The sequence below is a fragment of the Vombatus ursinus genome, unplaced genomic scaffold (genome assembly GCF_900497805.2).
Source record: "Vombatus ursinus unplaced genomic scaffold, bare-nosed wombat genome assembly UNPS02014167.1, whole genome shotgun sequence".
In the NCBI taxonomy this organism is placed as follows: domain Eukaryota; kingdom Metazoa; phylum Chordata; class Mammalia; order Diprotodontia; family Vombatidae; genus Vombatus; species Vombatus ursinus.
The window spans coordinates 2,097,602-2,111,343 of NW_020953945.1; the positions used below are offsets into that span (position 1 = coordinate 2,097,602).

Sequence of the window (13,742 nt, forward strand, 5' to 3'; positions counted from 1 at the left end):
TCTAAGGCCCCTCCCGGCTCTCACACCCCCTGTTTTAAGGCCCCTCCCGGCTCTCACGCCCCCTGATCTAAGGCGCCTCTCTGATGTCCCCCGTTCTAGGGCCCCTCCCGCCTCTGACACCCCCTGATCTAAGGCCCCCGCCAGCTCTGACGCCCCCCGTTCTAGGCCCCCTGCCAGCTCTGACGCCCCCGTTCTATCATTGGCTCATGTAATTCAGGGTATTAAATCGATGTGCTGGCACGTCCCTGTTGAAGGCCTGTAGGTCGGCCACATCTAAGCTCTTTGTCCTAAAGGGACGGGGATGTGGCCAGGAGACACTGGGAGATGCGTTGGGAGCCCCCGGGGGTGTGGGAAGGATGACTGGGCCGCCCATTCTCCTGCAGGTCTCTGCTCTGCACGTGCTCCAGGCCTTGGTGCGGGGGGCTGGCCTGGGAGCCCCGACGCTGGAATGGGCCGCTCCTCTTCTCGAGCTGTGTTTAGGGGCACTGGGCTCCCCTTGCTGGGCCATGAGGAACGCTGGCACCCAGCTCTTTGGTGAGTGAAGGGCTCTGCTGGTGCTTTCTCCTCCAGATGTGGTGGGTCGGGGGTGCGGGGAAGGGAGGGTCCCAGGGCTGATGTTTTAGCAGCCCTTCCTTGGGCTGAGCCGGTGGACTTATGGTCCCGTGTCTGCCTCTCCAGGTGCCCTGATAGGCCGACTTCTGGGTCAGAGCCTGAGCCGGGAGGACAGTGGCTCCCACAAAGGCCTGAGCCCAGAAGCTTTCTTCACCCTGTACCCTCCTCTGGAAGCTGTTCTCCTGGCCCCACTGCTCTCTTCCCTGGGGGCCCCAGGGGACAGCTGCCTCCACCCTGCCCTCCACGCCGTCCTCACCCTCCTGGCCAAACTCCAGCCTGGCACAGAGCATCTGACCAGGTACTAGGCCTTGGGAGGGCACATGGTGTGGAGGGAGGAGTGCCCATGGGGGCCAGGGCCCACCCAGGGGGGAGGGAGGGTGAGACAGGCCAGGGCCCTGCCAGGAGGGACAGTCTGATCGCGTCACTGGTGCCCGGTGCCTCTGACACTGGCCTGGGAGCATGGCGGCATTTCTAGGCTCGATCTCTGTTCCTCTGGGCCTAGGCCACATTGGTCTGGAGACGGGAAGACAGATAGATGACGGTGGAGGGCAGTGGCCGCTGCCGCCACACACAGGGAAAGTGGAATCCAGAGGGGGCCTGTCTCTGGCTTCAGCTCGTCCCACTTGAGGCCCCCTGGCCCCCGGCCCCTGGCTTGGCTTTCAGCGTCTGTGCCAACTGCGCCTCACTTGTCGGTGCAGCTCTGGCCGATGGCCAGGCCAGGAGTGACCGGCGCGGTCCTGAGCTAACATGGTCCTGGCCGTGTCTGTAAGGGGCCATTGCCTGAAGAGAGCCCGGCCTACACGCCCGGGCCCACTCGGTGGAGGGGCTTGGGAAGCCTGGGGCTCCACAAAGGGCCGGGGGCCTCACGTGGGTTTGGCCTCGTTCGTAGCCGCACGGCCCGGTTCCAGGAGCGGCTGCTTCATCTCTCAGCGAGTCCGGTCTATGCCACGCGGGCAATGTCCGCCCGTGCCCTGGTGCCCTTTGTGCCTCTGGCGGAACTGGAGGACGTCCTGCTGCTCCTGCTGAGGGGACTAGCGGAGCCTGGCCCCCACAACACACTGCATGGGCGGCTGCTGCAGGCCCAGGCCCTTCTGGCCCGGGACGGCGCCTGGTGAGCCGATCTCGGGGGCTTTCTCCTTGTCCTTCTCTCGGCGGGGTCTGAGCGGCCAGCGAGGCTGGCCAGGTCCTGGGTTCAGGCCCATCCTGGGGTGGGAGGTGGGGCAGGCCCAGAGGGCCTGTTGGGCCAATGCTGAATGGTCTCCCGGGAGGGGGGCGGGTGCGGCGCTCAAGGCGGGGCAGGGTGCTGCAGAGGGGCGGTGGGCAGCCACGGGCAGATGAGGCCGGGGCCTGGGCTGCGGAGAGTCAGGGCTCTGGGATTGGGTTCCAGGGGAGAAACTTACTGGCTGTGTGGCCTTGGACTAGTCACTCTCCCCAGATCAATCTCTTCATTTGTCAAATGAAGGCTTTGCACTCAGTGCTCCCTAAGGTTGAGCGTGTGGGATCTGAGATTGAGAGCTGAAAGGGAATTCCTTAAGAAGCCTCAGGGCTCCCACGTCATCATTTGACAGATGGGGAAACTGAGGCCAGGAGAGGTAAAATGACTTGTCCAAGGTTGTGCAACTGGTAAGCACCAGAGGTGAGATTTGAGCCTAGATCCTGTGATTCTGGGACTGAGGCTGAGTCCAAGTGCCCGTATTACAGAGAGAGAGACTGAGGCTCAGATCTTTTAACTGAGATGACGTATGGATGCCAGTGAACAGCTGGATTAATATTAGCTATTCCCCCTCATTGTTAAGGGGGGGTCTGCCCGGGGTTTCCTGGGGGTACACACACTGGAGCCAGGCGTGGGGGTCTGCCCGGGGTCTCCTGGGGGTGCACACACTAGGGCCAGGCGTGGTGGTCTGCCCGGGGTCTCCTGGGGGTGCACACACTAGGGCGGGGGGGGGGGGCGGACCGGGGGCGTCCGGGGGGTGCACACACTAGGGCAGGCGTGGGGGTCTCCTGGGGTGCATACACTAGGGCCAGGCGTGAGGGTCTGCCCGGGGTCTCCTGGGGGTACACACACCAGAGCCAGGCATGGGGGTCTGCCCGGGGTCTCCTTGGGGTGCACACACTGGGACCAGGCGTGGGGGTCTGCCCGGGGTCTCCTGGGGGTGCACACACCAGAGCCTGGCACCAGAGCTTCCAAGCAGAGGCTGAGGGAGCCTGGGGGGAGGGGAGCGTGGTGGATCTCTTTGGGGAGTGAGATTCTGTGACACAAGCCTAGATCCTTAGACACCCCCAGCCCAGTGTTCTTTCTACTGATCCGTTCAATCCAACAAGCCTTTATTAAGCTCCTACTGTGTGCAAAGTGCAGACTTCATGAAGCCATGAAGTGGGGATGACAAACTCATGTAGCCTCAGCAGTTCCAGATGTATGGAGGGGCAGGTGGGCAGGCAGGTCCCTTAGCACAAGGCTGGTCCTTTGTGGCGGAGAAGACAAAACAAGTCAGGGATGAGGGTGGGCTTCCTGGAGGAGGAGGCACCTGGGCTGAGGACTCTGAGGGGTGGTGGGGAGGAGGGGAGGCCCATAGGTGGCCACTGTGGGCTGAGCCCGTGCTTTTCTCTGTCCGCAGCCGGGCCTTCCAGGGCCTGCAGGCTGTTGTGCGTCAGGTGGAGGCCGTGTTCTGGCTGCTCACGCCTGCCCAGCGCTGCCCACTGATCCGCTCGGCCTACTTGCGGCTTCTCTCCCTGCTGACCGGCGGCTGCAGCACAGACTTCCTGAGGCAGGTTGAGGCCGCTGTGGCCCAGGAGCTGGGCCCCTGTGGGCCAGATACTCAGGTAGAAGCCTGGCACGTGGGCCCAGACTTGGGGCACTGGGTGTAAGAGGAGGCTGGGCCGGCTCCTTTGTGGTCTGGGGCCAGGCCAGAGGACGCCTGGGAGGGCGGGCCCCTTGCTGGGCAGGGCCTCCCTGGCCTCAAGAGCTTAGACATCGTCGTCTGATGCCATGTCGGAAGAGGGAGGGTGCCCTGGAGCCCCTGTCTGGAGCCGGCGGCCTGGGCAGGTCCATCGTGAAGACCATGAGGGGGGGAAACGGACCGCAATCAGCAGCAGTGAAGAGGGAGGAGTCCTGTGGAGGGCACTGGTTCAGAGGGAGAAGCACTGGGAGTACTGCTGTTGGGTTTACCCTGATTTTACAGAGAGGGAAACTGAGGCCCAGAGAAGGAAAGGTCCAAGGGCCCAAGGCAGGGCCCAAGGAGCAGAAGAGTCCAGGGCCCCATGCCTCCCTCTGTGCTTTCCACTGGCCTACACTGCCTTGCAGAAGCCAGAGAGAGCCCGACCAAGGCCAGGTGAACACACCCTGGCTGGGTGGGCTCCTTGGGGGCAGGGCTGGGCACACAGTAGGTGCTCAGGCCATGCCAGCTTATGGGCTTTCCTTGGTTCTCAGGTGGGTGCCAGCGTGCTGCGACAGGAGAGTGCCAGATTCCTCTGCAGGGAGGCTGGGAGGCTGGCCGATCCCAGCCGGACCCAGGCCCTGGGTTCCCTGCTGCGAGGGCCAGACCCGGAGGTGCGCCAGGCTGTCCTGGCCTGGGTGCTGGAAGAAGGGGGCCGCTGCAAGCCCGTGGCCGGCATTCTTCGGGCCCTGCTGCTGGTGAGCCCCTGCCCTCGGCCTCCCTCCCTCCATCCTCTCTCTGCCCACGTCTGTGTGTGGGCTGAGCCCAAGGGGGCAGTAACTGCCCTGAATGCATTTCAGCACAGTTAGGGGAGCGGGGGCTGTTGAGAGCTCAGCCACCCAGGGCAGGGAGAGGAGCCAGGGAACGAGCAGATAAAGCCCAACCATCTCATGGCCCTGGGCAGGAGCTTGCTTGTGAGCTGGCGTCCACACCGGGGGTGGTGCTCGCTGAGCTGAGGCTTTGTCAGCGGTCTCGATGCCCCCGAAGAGGCGCCAGAGCCAGGCTGGAAGGCCCAGGGGCCTTAGGACATGACAAGGACGGGCTGGGCTCTAAGCCTGATTCTTTGGCCTCCCCCTCAGGAGACCCTGTGGCCCGTGCTGCAGGACGGAGGCAGCCCCGAAGGCCTGAAGCTCCACCTGGAGGCTTTGGTGCACCTGCATGAGGACCCCTCTGCCCGCACTGACCTGCTCTCGCCAGCCCCGCCTCCAGCCTGCCTGGATAGACTGCTGTCCCTGGTGGAGATGGCCGGCGCCAGCCCCACCCTTCTGGGCAGGGCGCTGTGTGCCCTCAGCTTGCTCCTGGCCCTGGGGTAGGTCCCCCCTCAACCCTTTCCCCAGGGCCCTCTCTGGGCCCTGGCTCAGCCCTGACAGGGGTGGGAGTGGGGAGTGCTCAGAACCCCTGGAGCCCTGACCTTGGGGTCAGAGGAGCTGGGGCACACTGACCTGCCCCTTTGGACCGGGATGACCTTCAGCAGACGCCTTCATTTCCTGAGCCTCAGTTTACTCATCTGCAAATATGGAGATTGGGCTAAATGGCCTCTTGGGTCCCCTCCGGCTCTAAGACTGTGCCCCTGTGGTCCTGTGACCTTGGTCTTGAGCCCCCAGCTCCGCTCCTCGCTCCCCCTTCAACTCTCCGGGCCTCAGTGTCCTCATCTTAACTGAAGTGGGTCAGATGACGTGTTCTTAAAGGTTCTGTGCCGTTCTAGCAGCTTGAGTCTTGGATGAGTCACCCTGGGTGAGTCACTTCGCTTTCTCTGAGACTCAGTTTCCTCATCTGTACAATGGAGGTGACAATACCTGCACACCCTTCCTCATAGTGATTCTGTCTGTAAAGGGTTCTGTGACCCTCAAAGTGCAGCAGGGGCGCTATTAGCTGTGGAGGCCAGACAAACCCACTGTTAGACGCACCCTTTCACGATAAGGCTCCTAGAGAGCCAGAAAGTGCCATGTGAGGTGAGGGCTGATGGGGAAGGCCGTCAGCCTCTGGAAGGATCAGGGGTGACCTCCTGGAGGAGGCGGCATTGGACTCAGAATTTAAAGGGGGGCCAAGTGTTCTGGCCTCGCTTGTGAGGAAGCTTCAGGAGGCCATGAGAGGTGCCCTCAGCTATCTGAAGGTGGGTCATGGGAGGGGGTCGGGGTGTTCTGTGCAGCCTCCGATGGTGGAACCTGGTGTTCTAGAGAGGCAGCTTTAAGCTTGAGCTCAACCAGGCTGCCCAAACAGGTGGTGAGCTCCCTGTCACTGGAGGTCTTTGAGTGGAGGCGGTTCCCTCTCAGGGGCCTGGTTGGACCCTATGGCCCCCGGCCCCTTCCAGGCCTGATTGTTTGCTGTCTGTGACAAAGCGATCCGACTGATGCGTGACCCCAGAGGACAGACCCCACAGCATTAGGAGAAGTGACCAAGAGAAAAATCAAAACCGGGTTCTAACCGTCAGGGCTGTCCAGGGCAGGGCCAGCTGCCCTCCTTCCTTGGAGGTGTCCAGGCAGAGCCACTGGCCATTCACTTGTCAGGCGCTGGGGAGGGCATTCTCATTCGGGGAGGGCCCCGGGGTCTCTGCCAGCTCTGGGGACTTACATGGTCCCCAGGCTTGGAGAGGGAGAGGGCATTGCAGGCACAGGAAACAGTCAGCAAACATTTATTAAGCACCCACTGTGTGCCGAGCACTGGGGATACAAAAAGGCAGAAGTCGCGGACGCAGGGCCCAGGACGTCTGGAGCGCTAGAGGTTTGAAGGGAGAGCCTGGCCCGCAGGAAGGCGCCTCCTCCGAGCTGGTCCGTGCTGCCCGCAGGGTGGAGGACCTCGGCTTTGTGGCCCCTCGGACTCCTCCCTGGCTTGGTATCAGTAATAGCTAGCATTTCTATGATATTTTAAGGTTTTATAAAACGCTTTACAGATATCTCATTGAGTCTTTATAACAGCCCTGGGGGCAGGTGCTGTTCTCATCCCTGTTTTACAGATGAGGCCACTGAGGCAGACAGGTGGTGATGTGACTTGCCCAAGGTCTCATGGCTGTCTGGAAAGTGCCTGAGATGGGGTTAATCACTGTCCAGAGAAATGAATCCCCTGGCAGCTGGCGGGCAGGCGGCCTCCTGGGGAGGGGCCTTTTGGCACTCAGGCAGGCTGGTCTTCATCCTCGGCACCCCCTGGCATCATGGCAGGACCCTCCATGCAGCCTCGGAGCCCCCTGGAAGAGGCAGGGGAGGAAGGAGCAGCGCCCGCAGGGGCGTGGTAGACAGAGCGCCAGTATTGCCGTCAGGAGGGCTTGGGTTCAAGTCCTGCTGTGTGACCTCTGAGCCCAGGCAGCTCATGCAGATGCTCAGTCACATGTGGGTGGCTGATCTGCAGCAGGGCCAGAGTTCCCACGCTGGGAGTTCCCCAGGCCCATTGTTCATTGGCAGCTCTTCAGAGTGGACAGATTCTGTCCCTTAAACAAGGGAGGGAGAGCGGCTTACGATCCTATTTGAGAGAGGGAGACACTGAGGCTCTGAGGAGGTGAGCGGCTTGCTCACAGCCAGCCCGCTGGGACTTTAGACAGTGTTGCGCTGCCCTCTGCGCTCACCTCCGTCCTTCCTTTGTCGCTCTCTCCACATCCAGGACGAGCTTTCCTTTACATGATTATCTTCATCGTCCATAATAGCCCTCCGTTTCCCCTTCTCCCTCTCTGTATCAGCAGGGCTGGGATTCGAACCCAGACCTCGTGACTCTGAACGGGACTCTTTCCACTTTCCCACCCTGGGATCTGATCCCTGGGAGCCCAGGGCTTAGCCTGGGCCAGGGACCTCTTTCTGGCCTTCCCCGATGGCTTTGCTCTCACCCTGACAGCGTCCCTGCTTTCTGTCTTTGTGCTCCTCCCAGGCCCGAGGACCTTCCTGCCCTGGGCCGCTGGAGCCTGGTTCTCGAACGTTGGAGTGAGCCCCGCACCGGTGAGGATCTGAGACTGGCGGCAGCGCAATCCCTCCGCCTGGCCGGGGTGCGGGTAGTGGTCAGAGCCTGGGCAGGCCCTGGGCCCTCCCTGGCAGCCCTGGCTCTCCGGTAAGCTGCTCCAGAGCCTCTGGGGCTGGGGATGGGGCACACTGGCCAACTCACCTTGGGATCTGGCCCCCACCAGGGCTGAAGGGAAGCCTGGGAGGGCGTTGATTGGGGAACCAGAAGCATCTAGTCTGGAAAAGCGTCTAGTCTCAGGGGAGACATGAAGGGCGGCAAGAACCAGGAGCGCTGGAGGGAAGGTTGCACAGGGCCGCAGGAAGAAGGCTGTAATTGGAGTTCGGAGCTAGCTTCGAATCCCAGCACTGCCCCTTACCAGCTTATCTCTGTGGGCCTCAGTCTCCCCTTCTGTAAAATGAGAGGGTTGAACCCACTGGCCTCGAAGGGCTCTCCAGCTGTGTCCTCTCAGCTACGGGCAAGCAGCTTTGGGGTCGATGGTAAGGAAATTTCCAAACAAGTCGCATTGACCCCAGATGGCAGGGGCTGTCAGCTAGCCGAAAGCCATCTGTCGGGAAAGCCTTAGTCAAATCTGGCTTAGGGGAGTTCTCCTTCCTGCTCTGAGGTTCCTTAGCCCTGGGCTGTGCTCCGTGAGGGCATCAGGAAGGAGGGAAAATGTGGTCCCTGCCTTCATGGACTTCACAGCCCCACTGGTGAGAAGAGATTCATGCTTCTCAAAAGACAGGCAGCAAGCACGATGCCCTAAGGAGGCGGATTTCAGCCCGAGATAAAGACAGAGCTTCCTACAATCAGATGGAGTATTTGGTGATGTAGTGAGCTCCCTGTCACTGAGAGTGGCCAAGGCCAGACTGAATGGCCTCTTCTAGGGATGATGTGGCAGGGGACAGCCAGCTCAAGTAAGCTTCAAGTCACCTGGAGCAAGTGAACAGCGCCCAGCTATGAATGAGGTCTAATTGTGGACGAGCAGTGCAAAAGGGCTAGCCTGTTCAAAGGCCCAGAGGCAGGAAATGGGGTGCCCTGTGCAGAAAGCAGCAGGTATACCAGTGCGGCTGGGATGAGAGAAGGGAGAATCTGGTGTGGGCCGCTATCATCAAGGAAGGCTTTAGGAAGGAGGGGAAAATGCAGGTGCAGATGGGGCTCTGCTCTGCGGGCGGGGCAGGCCCCCCAGCCTGCCGCAGGTGTTCTTAGGCAGAAGGAATGAATGAATGAGCATTTATTAAGCACTTGCTGTGTGCTAAACACAAGTGATGGGGATAGAAATACCTGAACAAGAGAAGGTACTTGCCCTCAGGAGGCTTACTTTGCAATGGGAGAGTGGGGGCCAGGGAGGGGTGTTTTGGCCTGAGAGGTCACAGGGATGGTGAGTGGAGCCATGCGGTGGCCAAGGTCATTGACACGGCCTTTCCAGAGGCAACAGTAGTGGTGACTGGATGATGATTCTGAGGGCGAGGTGGAAGGGTTGTGGCCCTGGTGAAGCTGTGAGGGCTGGGGGCAAGGACTCTCGAGAGCCGGGGTGGCACCGGGAGCAGAAAACTGGGCCGGGAGTCGGGAGAACAACCTTCGTATCTTGCAGGCTGTGTGACCATGAAACCTCTCTGGGCCTCAATCTCTTTATCTGTATAATGGAAATCCAAGGCTCCTGGCTGTAGACCTGAAGGGGACCTCAGGCCACCTGGTCCCCCTCCCTCATCCGCCAGAGGTGTATGACTCTCACGCCCCCATCATGATGAAGGCACACTGGTGCAGAAGAGTGGGCCTCACGTCCACATACAGGCGAGACTGTGGGCAGCTCTGCCCTCGTGGGTTAGCAGAGGAGAGGCTGGTGCCTTGGAAGCGCCTGCCTTCGCAGTAACTGCCGCCTTTCTCCTCCTTGGCTCAGTTCCCCTGCCACTCTTCTCTTCAGCTGACACCCCCAGCCTGGACGTGCCCTGGCTCCCCTGACCATACTTTTCCCCTCAGGCTTCTGAACGCTGGCATTTTCCTGCTGCAGGACGAGGACCGGGCAGTGAGGCTGGAAGCATCCATGTTCGCCAGTCTGCTGGCCCAACAGATGGGAGGCCAGCCCTGGGAGGCTGGCACGACACTGCAGGCCAACCAGGGGCTGCTCATTCTGCTGCAGGTCATTGGGACACACTTTGGGGCCTGTGAGGACACCTGGCCACTTCTGATGCTCCATCTCCCCCAGTGTGATCTGGAGGGCCTCCTGGAGGAGGTGGGCGCTAGCCGGTGAGGCCTTGGATCTCCCTCTACGTGCTCAGTGCCCCTCAGAGCAGACTGAGTGCTGGGCATGAGCTGGTAAAGGCCTGGGTCCTCTGCAGAGCAGGCCAGCCACTAGAAGGGGGCTAGCCTGGACCAGCTGCTAGAAGGGGGCTAGCCTAGGAGCACCTAGAAGGGGGCTAGCCTGGACCAGCTGCTAGAAGGGGGCTAGCCTGGACCAGCTGCTAGAAAGGGGCTAGCCTGTCCCAGCTCCTAGAAGGGGGCTAGCCTGGGAGCAGCTAGAAGGGGGATAGCCTGGGCCAGCTACTAGAAGGGGGCTAGTCTGTCCCAGCTGCTAGAAGGGGGCTAGCCTAGAAGCACCTAGAAGGGGGCTAGCCTGGCCCAGCTGCTAGAAGGGGGCTAGCCTGGACCAGCTGCTAGAGGGGGGCTAGCCTGGGAGCAGCTAGAAGGCGGATAGCCTGGGCCAGCTTCTAGAAGTGGGTAGCCTGGGCCAGCTGCTAGAAGGGGGCTAGCCTGGGCCTGGGGGCCAGGCCAGGGAACCTGTAGGCTCTGGGCAGCTGAAGGAGAGGGGCAAGCCTGGGCCTGGGGCCACGTGGTAAGGGGAGGCCAGCTCAGGAAGACTCACTTATTTTCTTAGAGCTGATTTGAGGCCTGGTAAACCTCAGAGCTCCACTCAGGCTTGAGCTGTTCTTTTACTCGGCCTGTGATTTCTCTGGAGTGGGGCCCTGGGGAGTGGCGGGTCACCGTCAGTCAGCCCCGTGCAAGCAGGACTTGCTGAGCTCTGGGTGCGGGGTGGGGCAGGGCTCCTGGTCCCAGAGGCAGGATTGATGTGGCCGTCCCTTCCCTAGGCCCCCCAGCCTCTATGAAGAGGATGGAGCCAACTTCTTTGCAGAGCCAGCTGTGTTTGCCCAGATCCTGCTCCCCGTCCTGCTCCGGCTACTGGACAGAGCTGAGGATGGAGCGCCCCTCAGGGCCCAGGCCCAGCGGTGGGCAGTGGCTCGGGCCCCCCTGGTCCTCCAAAGCCTCCGGCACTGCTGCCTTTGGTGGAGTCAAGGTAGGTGGGAGAGGGGTGGTCCGGAGGTGTGAGAGAGCAGGCAGGAAAGTTCTCTTCTTCAGGAGGCCCCGGCAAAAGTTCCAAGCTTGGGTGAGGCTAAACAGTAGTTGTTTCTGTTCTGGCCAGAAACCCTGAGGCTCCTTCCTCCCAAACTGATTTTTTTTTTGACTCGGTAAAAGAGGCCATTCTTTGTCTCCTTTCTTACCTAGCCTTAATCACTGAATGAGCGTTCCCTCAGACAAACTGAGACCTCGGAAAGACCTTAGCTTGAAAAGGCCCAGGTCCCCCAGTGTATCCTGGGCCATCTCCAGTCATCCTGATCCGTATCTGGCCACTGCACCCGGGTGGCTCCGGAGGAGAAAGTGAGGCTGGTGATTGTGCACAGCCCCGCCTCGCTTCAATCCAGTTCACTTGCATGTCATGGCGTCACCTCCCTGACGTCATGGTCCTCTTTGAGAATGAAGGACAAACCACAACAGATGCGGACCTGGGCCCTGCCTTCAGGGAGCTTGTAGTCTAGGGGCAGGCAGCAGAGAAGGAGCAGACCCTGGGGGGCAGGGAGGGATTCATGGCCTGGTTGTGTTGTGTATTGTGGGAGTGACTGAGGGAGGGCCAGATGGAGGCATTCTGGCAGGGAGCACAGTCTGAGCAAAGGCTCAGAGTTGGGAATTCAGCACATTTGAAGTGTTGCTTGTTCCTATCTACAAGGTGCTGTGTTAGATGCTGGGGACACAGAGACAAAACCCAAACAATTTCTGCCCTCAAGGAGCTTGCATTCTTTAGTAGTGAATTTCGAGTATGTATGTGTATGCACATGTGTGTTTTGGGGTATGAATGTATGTGTGTACGCACACATATGTGTATGTATACGTGTGAATGGGCATGTGCATATATGTGTGTGTATACGTGTGCATGTATGGTGTGTATGCGCATGTGTGCATGTGTTCATATGTGCGTGTGTGTGTGTGTGTAGAGGGGGGTGCAGGGCGAGGGAAGGCTAGCTCAGGAGGAGGGTCAAGTTGACGGAGCGCTGGGCTGGGGGAGGATGGAGAGGCCAGGCAGAGCTCACAGAGAGCCACGCTCCTGGCGGGCAGCAGGGCCTTCCTGTGGGGAGGCTGCACTCTCAGACCAGAGGCAGGGCTGGTCGTGAGTGGCCGGCTCCCTGTGCTCCTGGCTGAGGGCCCCTGCCACCCCCTCACTCCCCATCCCGTCTCCCTGCTTGTTTCAGACGATGCTGGTGCTCTGTTCCTGAAGGCCCTGGGCTGCCCCAAGGTTCACACGGCCCTCACTGTGCTGCTGGTAGAGGCCGAGCTCTTGGTCCGGGTCCTGGAGGCCCCGCAGGCCAGTGGGGCGATGGTGCCCGGAGTCGGCTGCACTTCTCAGGAGCTGAGACAGGCCTGGGGGAGAGCTCGGGCCCTGCTCACCCAGCACGGCATGGCTCCCCAGCTGAAGGATGGCAGGAGACCAGGGCTGGCCGAGAGGCCACGCGCTCTTGTCGATGGCTCCAGGTGATTGCCGAAGAGCACAAGGGCTGCCGTGCATCCTTGGCGGCCCGACGAGGATGCCTGGGACAGTGTGCGCCAGACAGAGCCCCCCAGGGACTTCTCTGTGGCCCCGAGCACCTCCCCCATTTGGGGGGGGCGCCCACCTGCTTTGATGTCCCTCCCCCTCCAAAGCCTCCCGGGACAGAGGCCTGGAGCTGGGGCTCTGAGCTCATCGGAGAGTTCTGTGGGTCACAGAACATTAGCCTGGAAGGGACCTTGGAAACCAGTTGATCCAAGCCCCTCATTTTACAGAGGAGGAAACTGAGGCCCAGGGAGGGAGGGGAAGAGGCTTGTCCAAAGGTCATGCACTGAGTGACTGAGCTCTGTCATTGATGATGATCAATCAATCAACAATCAATAAACATTTATTAAGCGCCTACTATGTGCTACTACATGATGGTGATGACATTCCCAAGGTTAGAAAGGGCTCAACTCACAGCCGCCCTGGGACGTCTGTCGGTGGCTCATGCTACTCTGATCACCCCCATTTTGCAGATGGGGGAGCTGAGGCTCAGTGGGTACAACCATTTGTCCACAATCACGGAGGTTGTCCGTGTTAGAGTTAGAATGTGTGTCCAACTGAAAAGCCAGCGCCCTCTCCCTTATGCCCCATGCTGTCCAGGCTTCGCTTCCTCCCAGAAAATGGGATTATCTCAGGTTCCCTCCTGGCCCTGACAGTCCAGGTCCTGAGGCCTCTCAAGGCTCCGTCTGGGGAATGGAGGGATCGTATGAGGTGATCTCTAAGCACCGTCCAGGTTCATCATTGGGTGATACTGGCCGGGCGAAGCAAACATGTGCATGACTCGGTGTTCCTGCAGAGACCACCTGGGTTCAGATAGAAGCAGCTCTTTCCTGGCCCTCCCCCCACCCCTAAATCTGACTTGTACATTAAAGAAATGTAAACAAAACATTGATAGAAAAAATATATTTTATAACGTGGTAATCGTGTGTAATTCTCCAGTTTATACCTGGATTTTTTTCCATCCAAAGTGATCTAATTTTTTGGGAGGGGCATTTATCTTGGGGCCCAGGCAGGTGATGCTGGATGAGGGATAAGTCAACAAGCCTGTATTAAGTGCCTCCTATGTGCCAGGCCCGGTGCCAGGGGCTGGAGGAAGCCAGTCCCTACCTGGTAATCTGCTAATAAGAAAGACAATAAAGACGTAGAAATACAAGTCGATACAAAGAGGTTAAGGGCGGTAGTTTGGGAGGGAGGGAGGGAAGGAAAGAAAGGCTCTGGCAGTGGGGGAGGGGGACCAGGAAAGGCTTCTTGCAGAAGATGGTGCTTAAGCTGCATCCTGATGGATTCTCTGAAGCAACGGTGAGCAGGTAGGGCACTTCAGGCATAGGGGACAGCCCGTGCAAATGTTTGGAGATGGGAGGTGGAGTAGAGATGAGGGGAAAGCATTCCTGGCCCATGCTGCCTGCAGGCTCTCCCAGGTG

General features: G+C 60.0%; 1 protein-coding gene across 1 annotated transcript in view; it reads left to right on the plus strand.

Moving 5' to 3' along the window:
- LOC114041113 (thyroid adenoma-associated protein homolog) overlaps positions 1–13,179 on the plus strand; it is a 27,285-nt gene extending 14,106 nt beyond the window's left edge. The window contains exons 21-30 of the mRNA XM_027859369.1: positions 384–534; positions 679–910; positions 1,502–1,723; positions 3,228–3,432; positions 4,040–4,243; positions 4,625–4,854; positions 7,398–7,574; positions 9,444–9,710; positions 10,550–10,755; positions 11,984–13,179. Of these exons, the coding sequence (XP_027715170.1) occupies positions 384–534; positions 679–910; positions 1,502–1,723; positions 3,228–3,432; positions 4,040–4,243; positions 4,625–4,854; positions 7,398–7,574; positions 9,444–9,710; positions 10,550–10,755; positions 11,984–12,267 (2,178 nt within the window). The 3' untranslated portion in view covers positions 12,268–13,179. The remainder of the gene's footprint in view (positions 1–383; positions 535–678; positions 911–1,501; positions 1,724–3,227; positions 3,433–4,039; positions 4,244–4,624; positions 4,855–7,397; positions 7,575–9,443; positions 9,711–10,549; positions 10,756–11,983) is intronic.
- Positions 13,180–13,742: the final 563 nt, after the last annotated feature.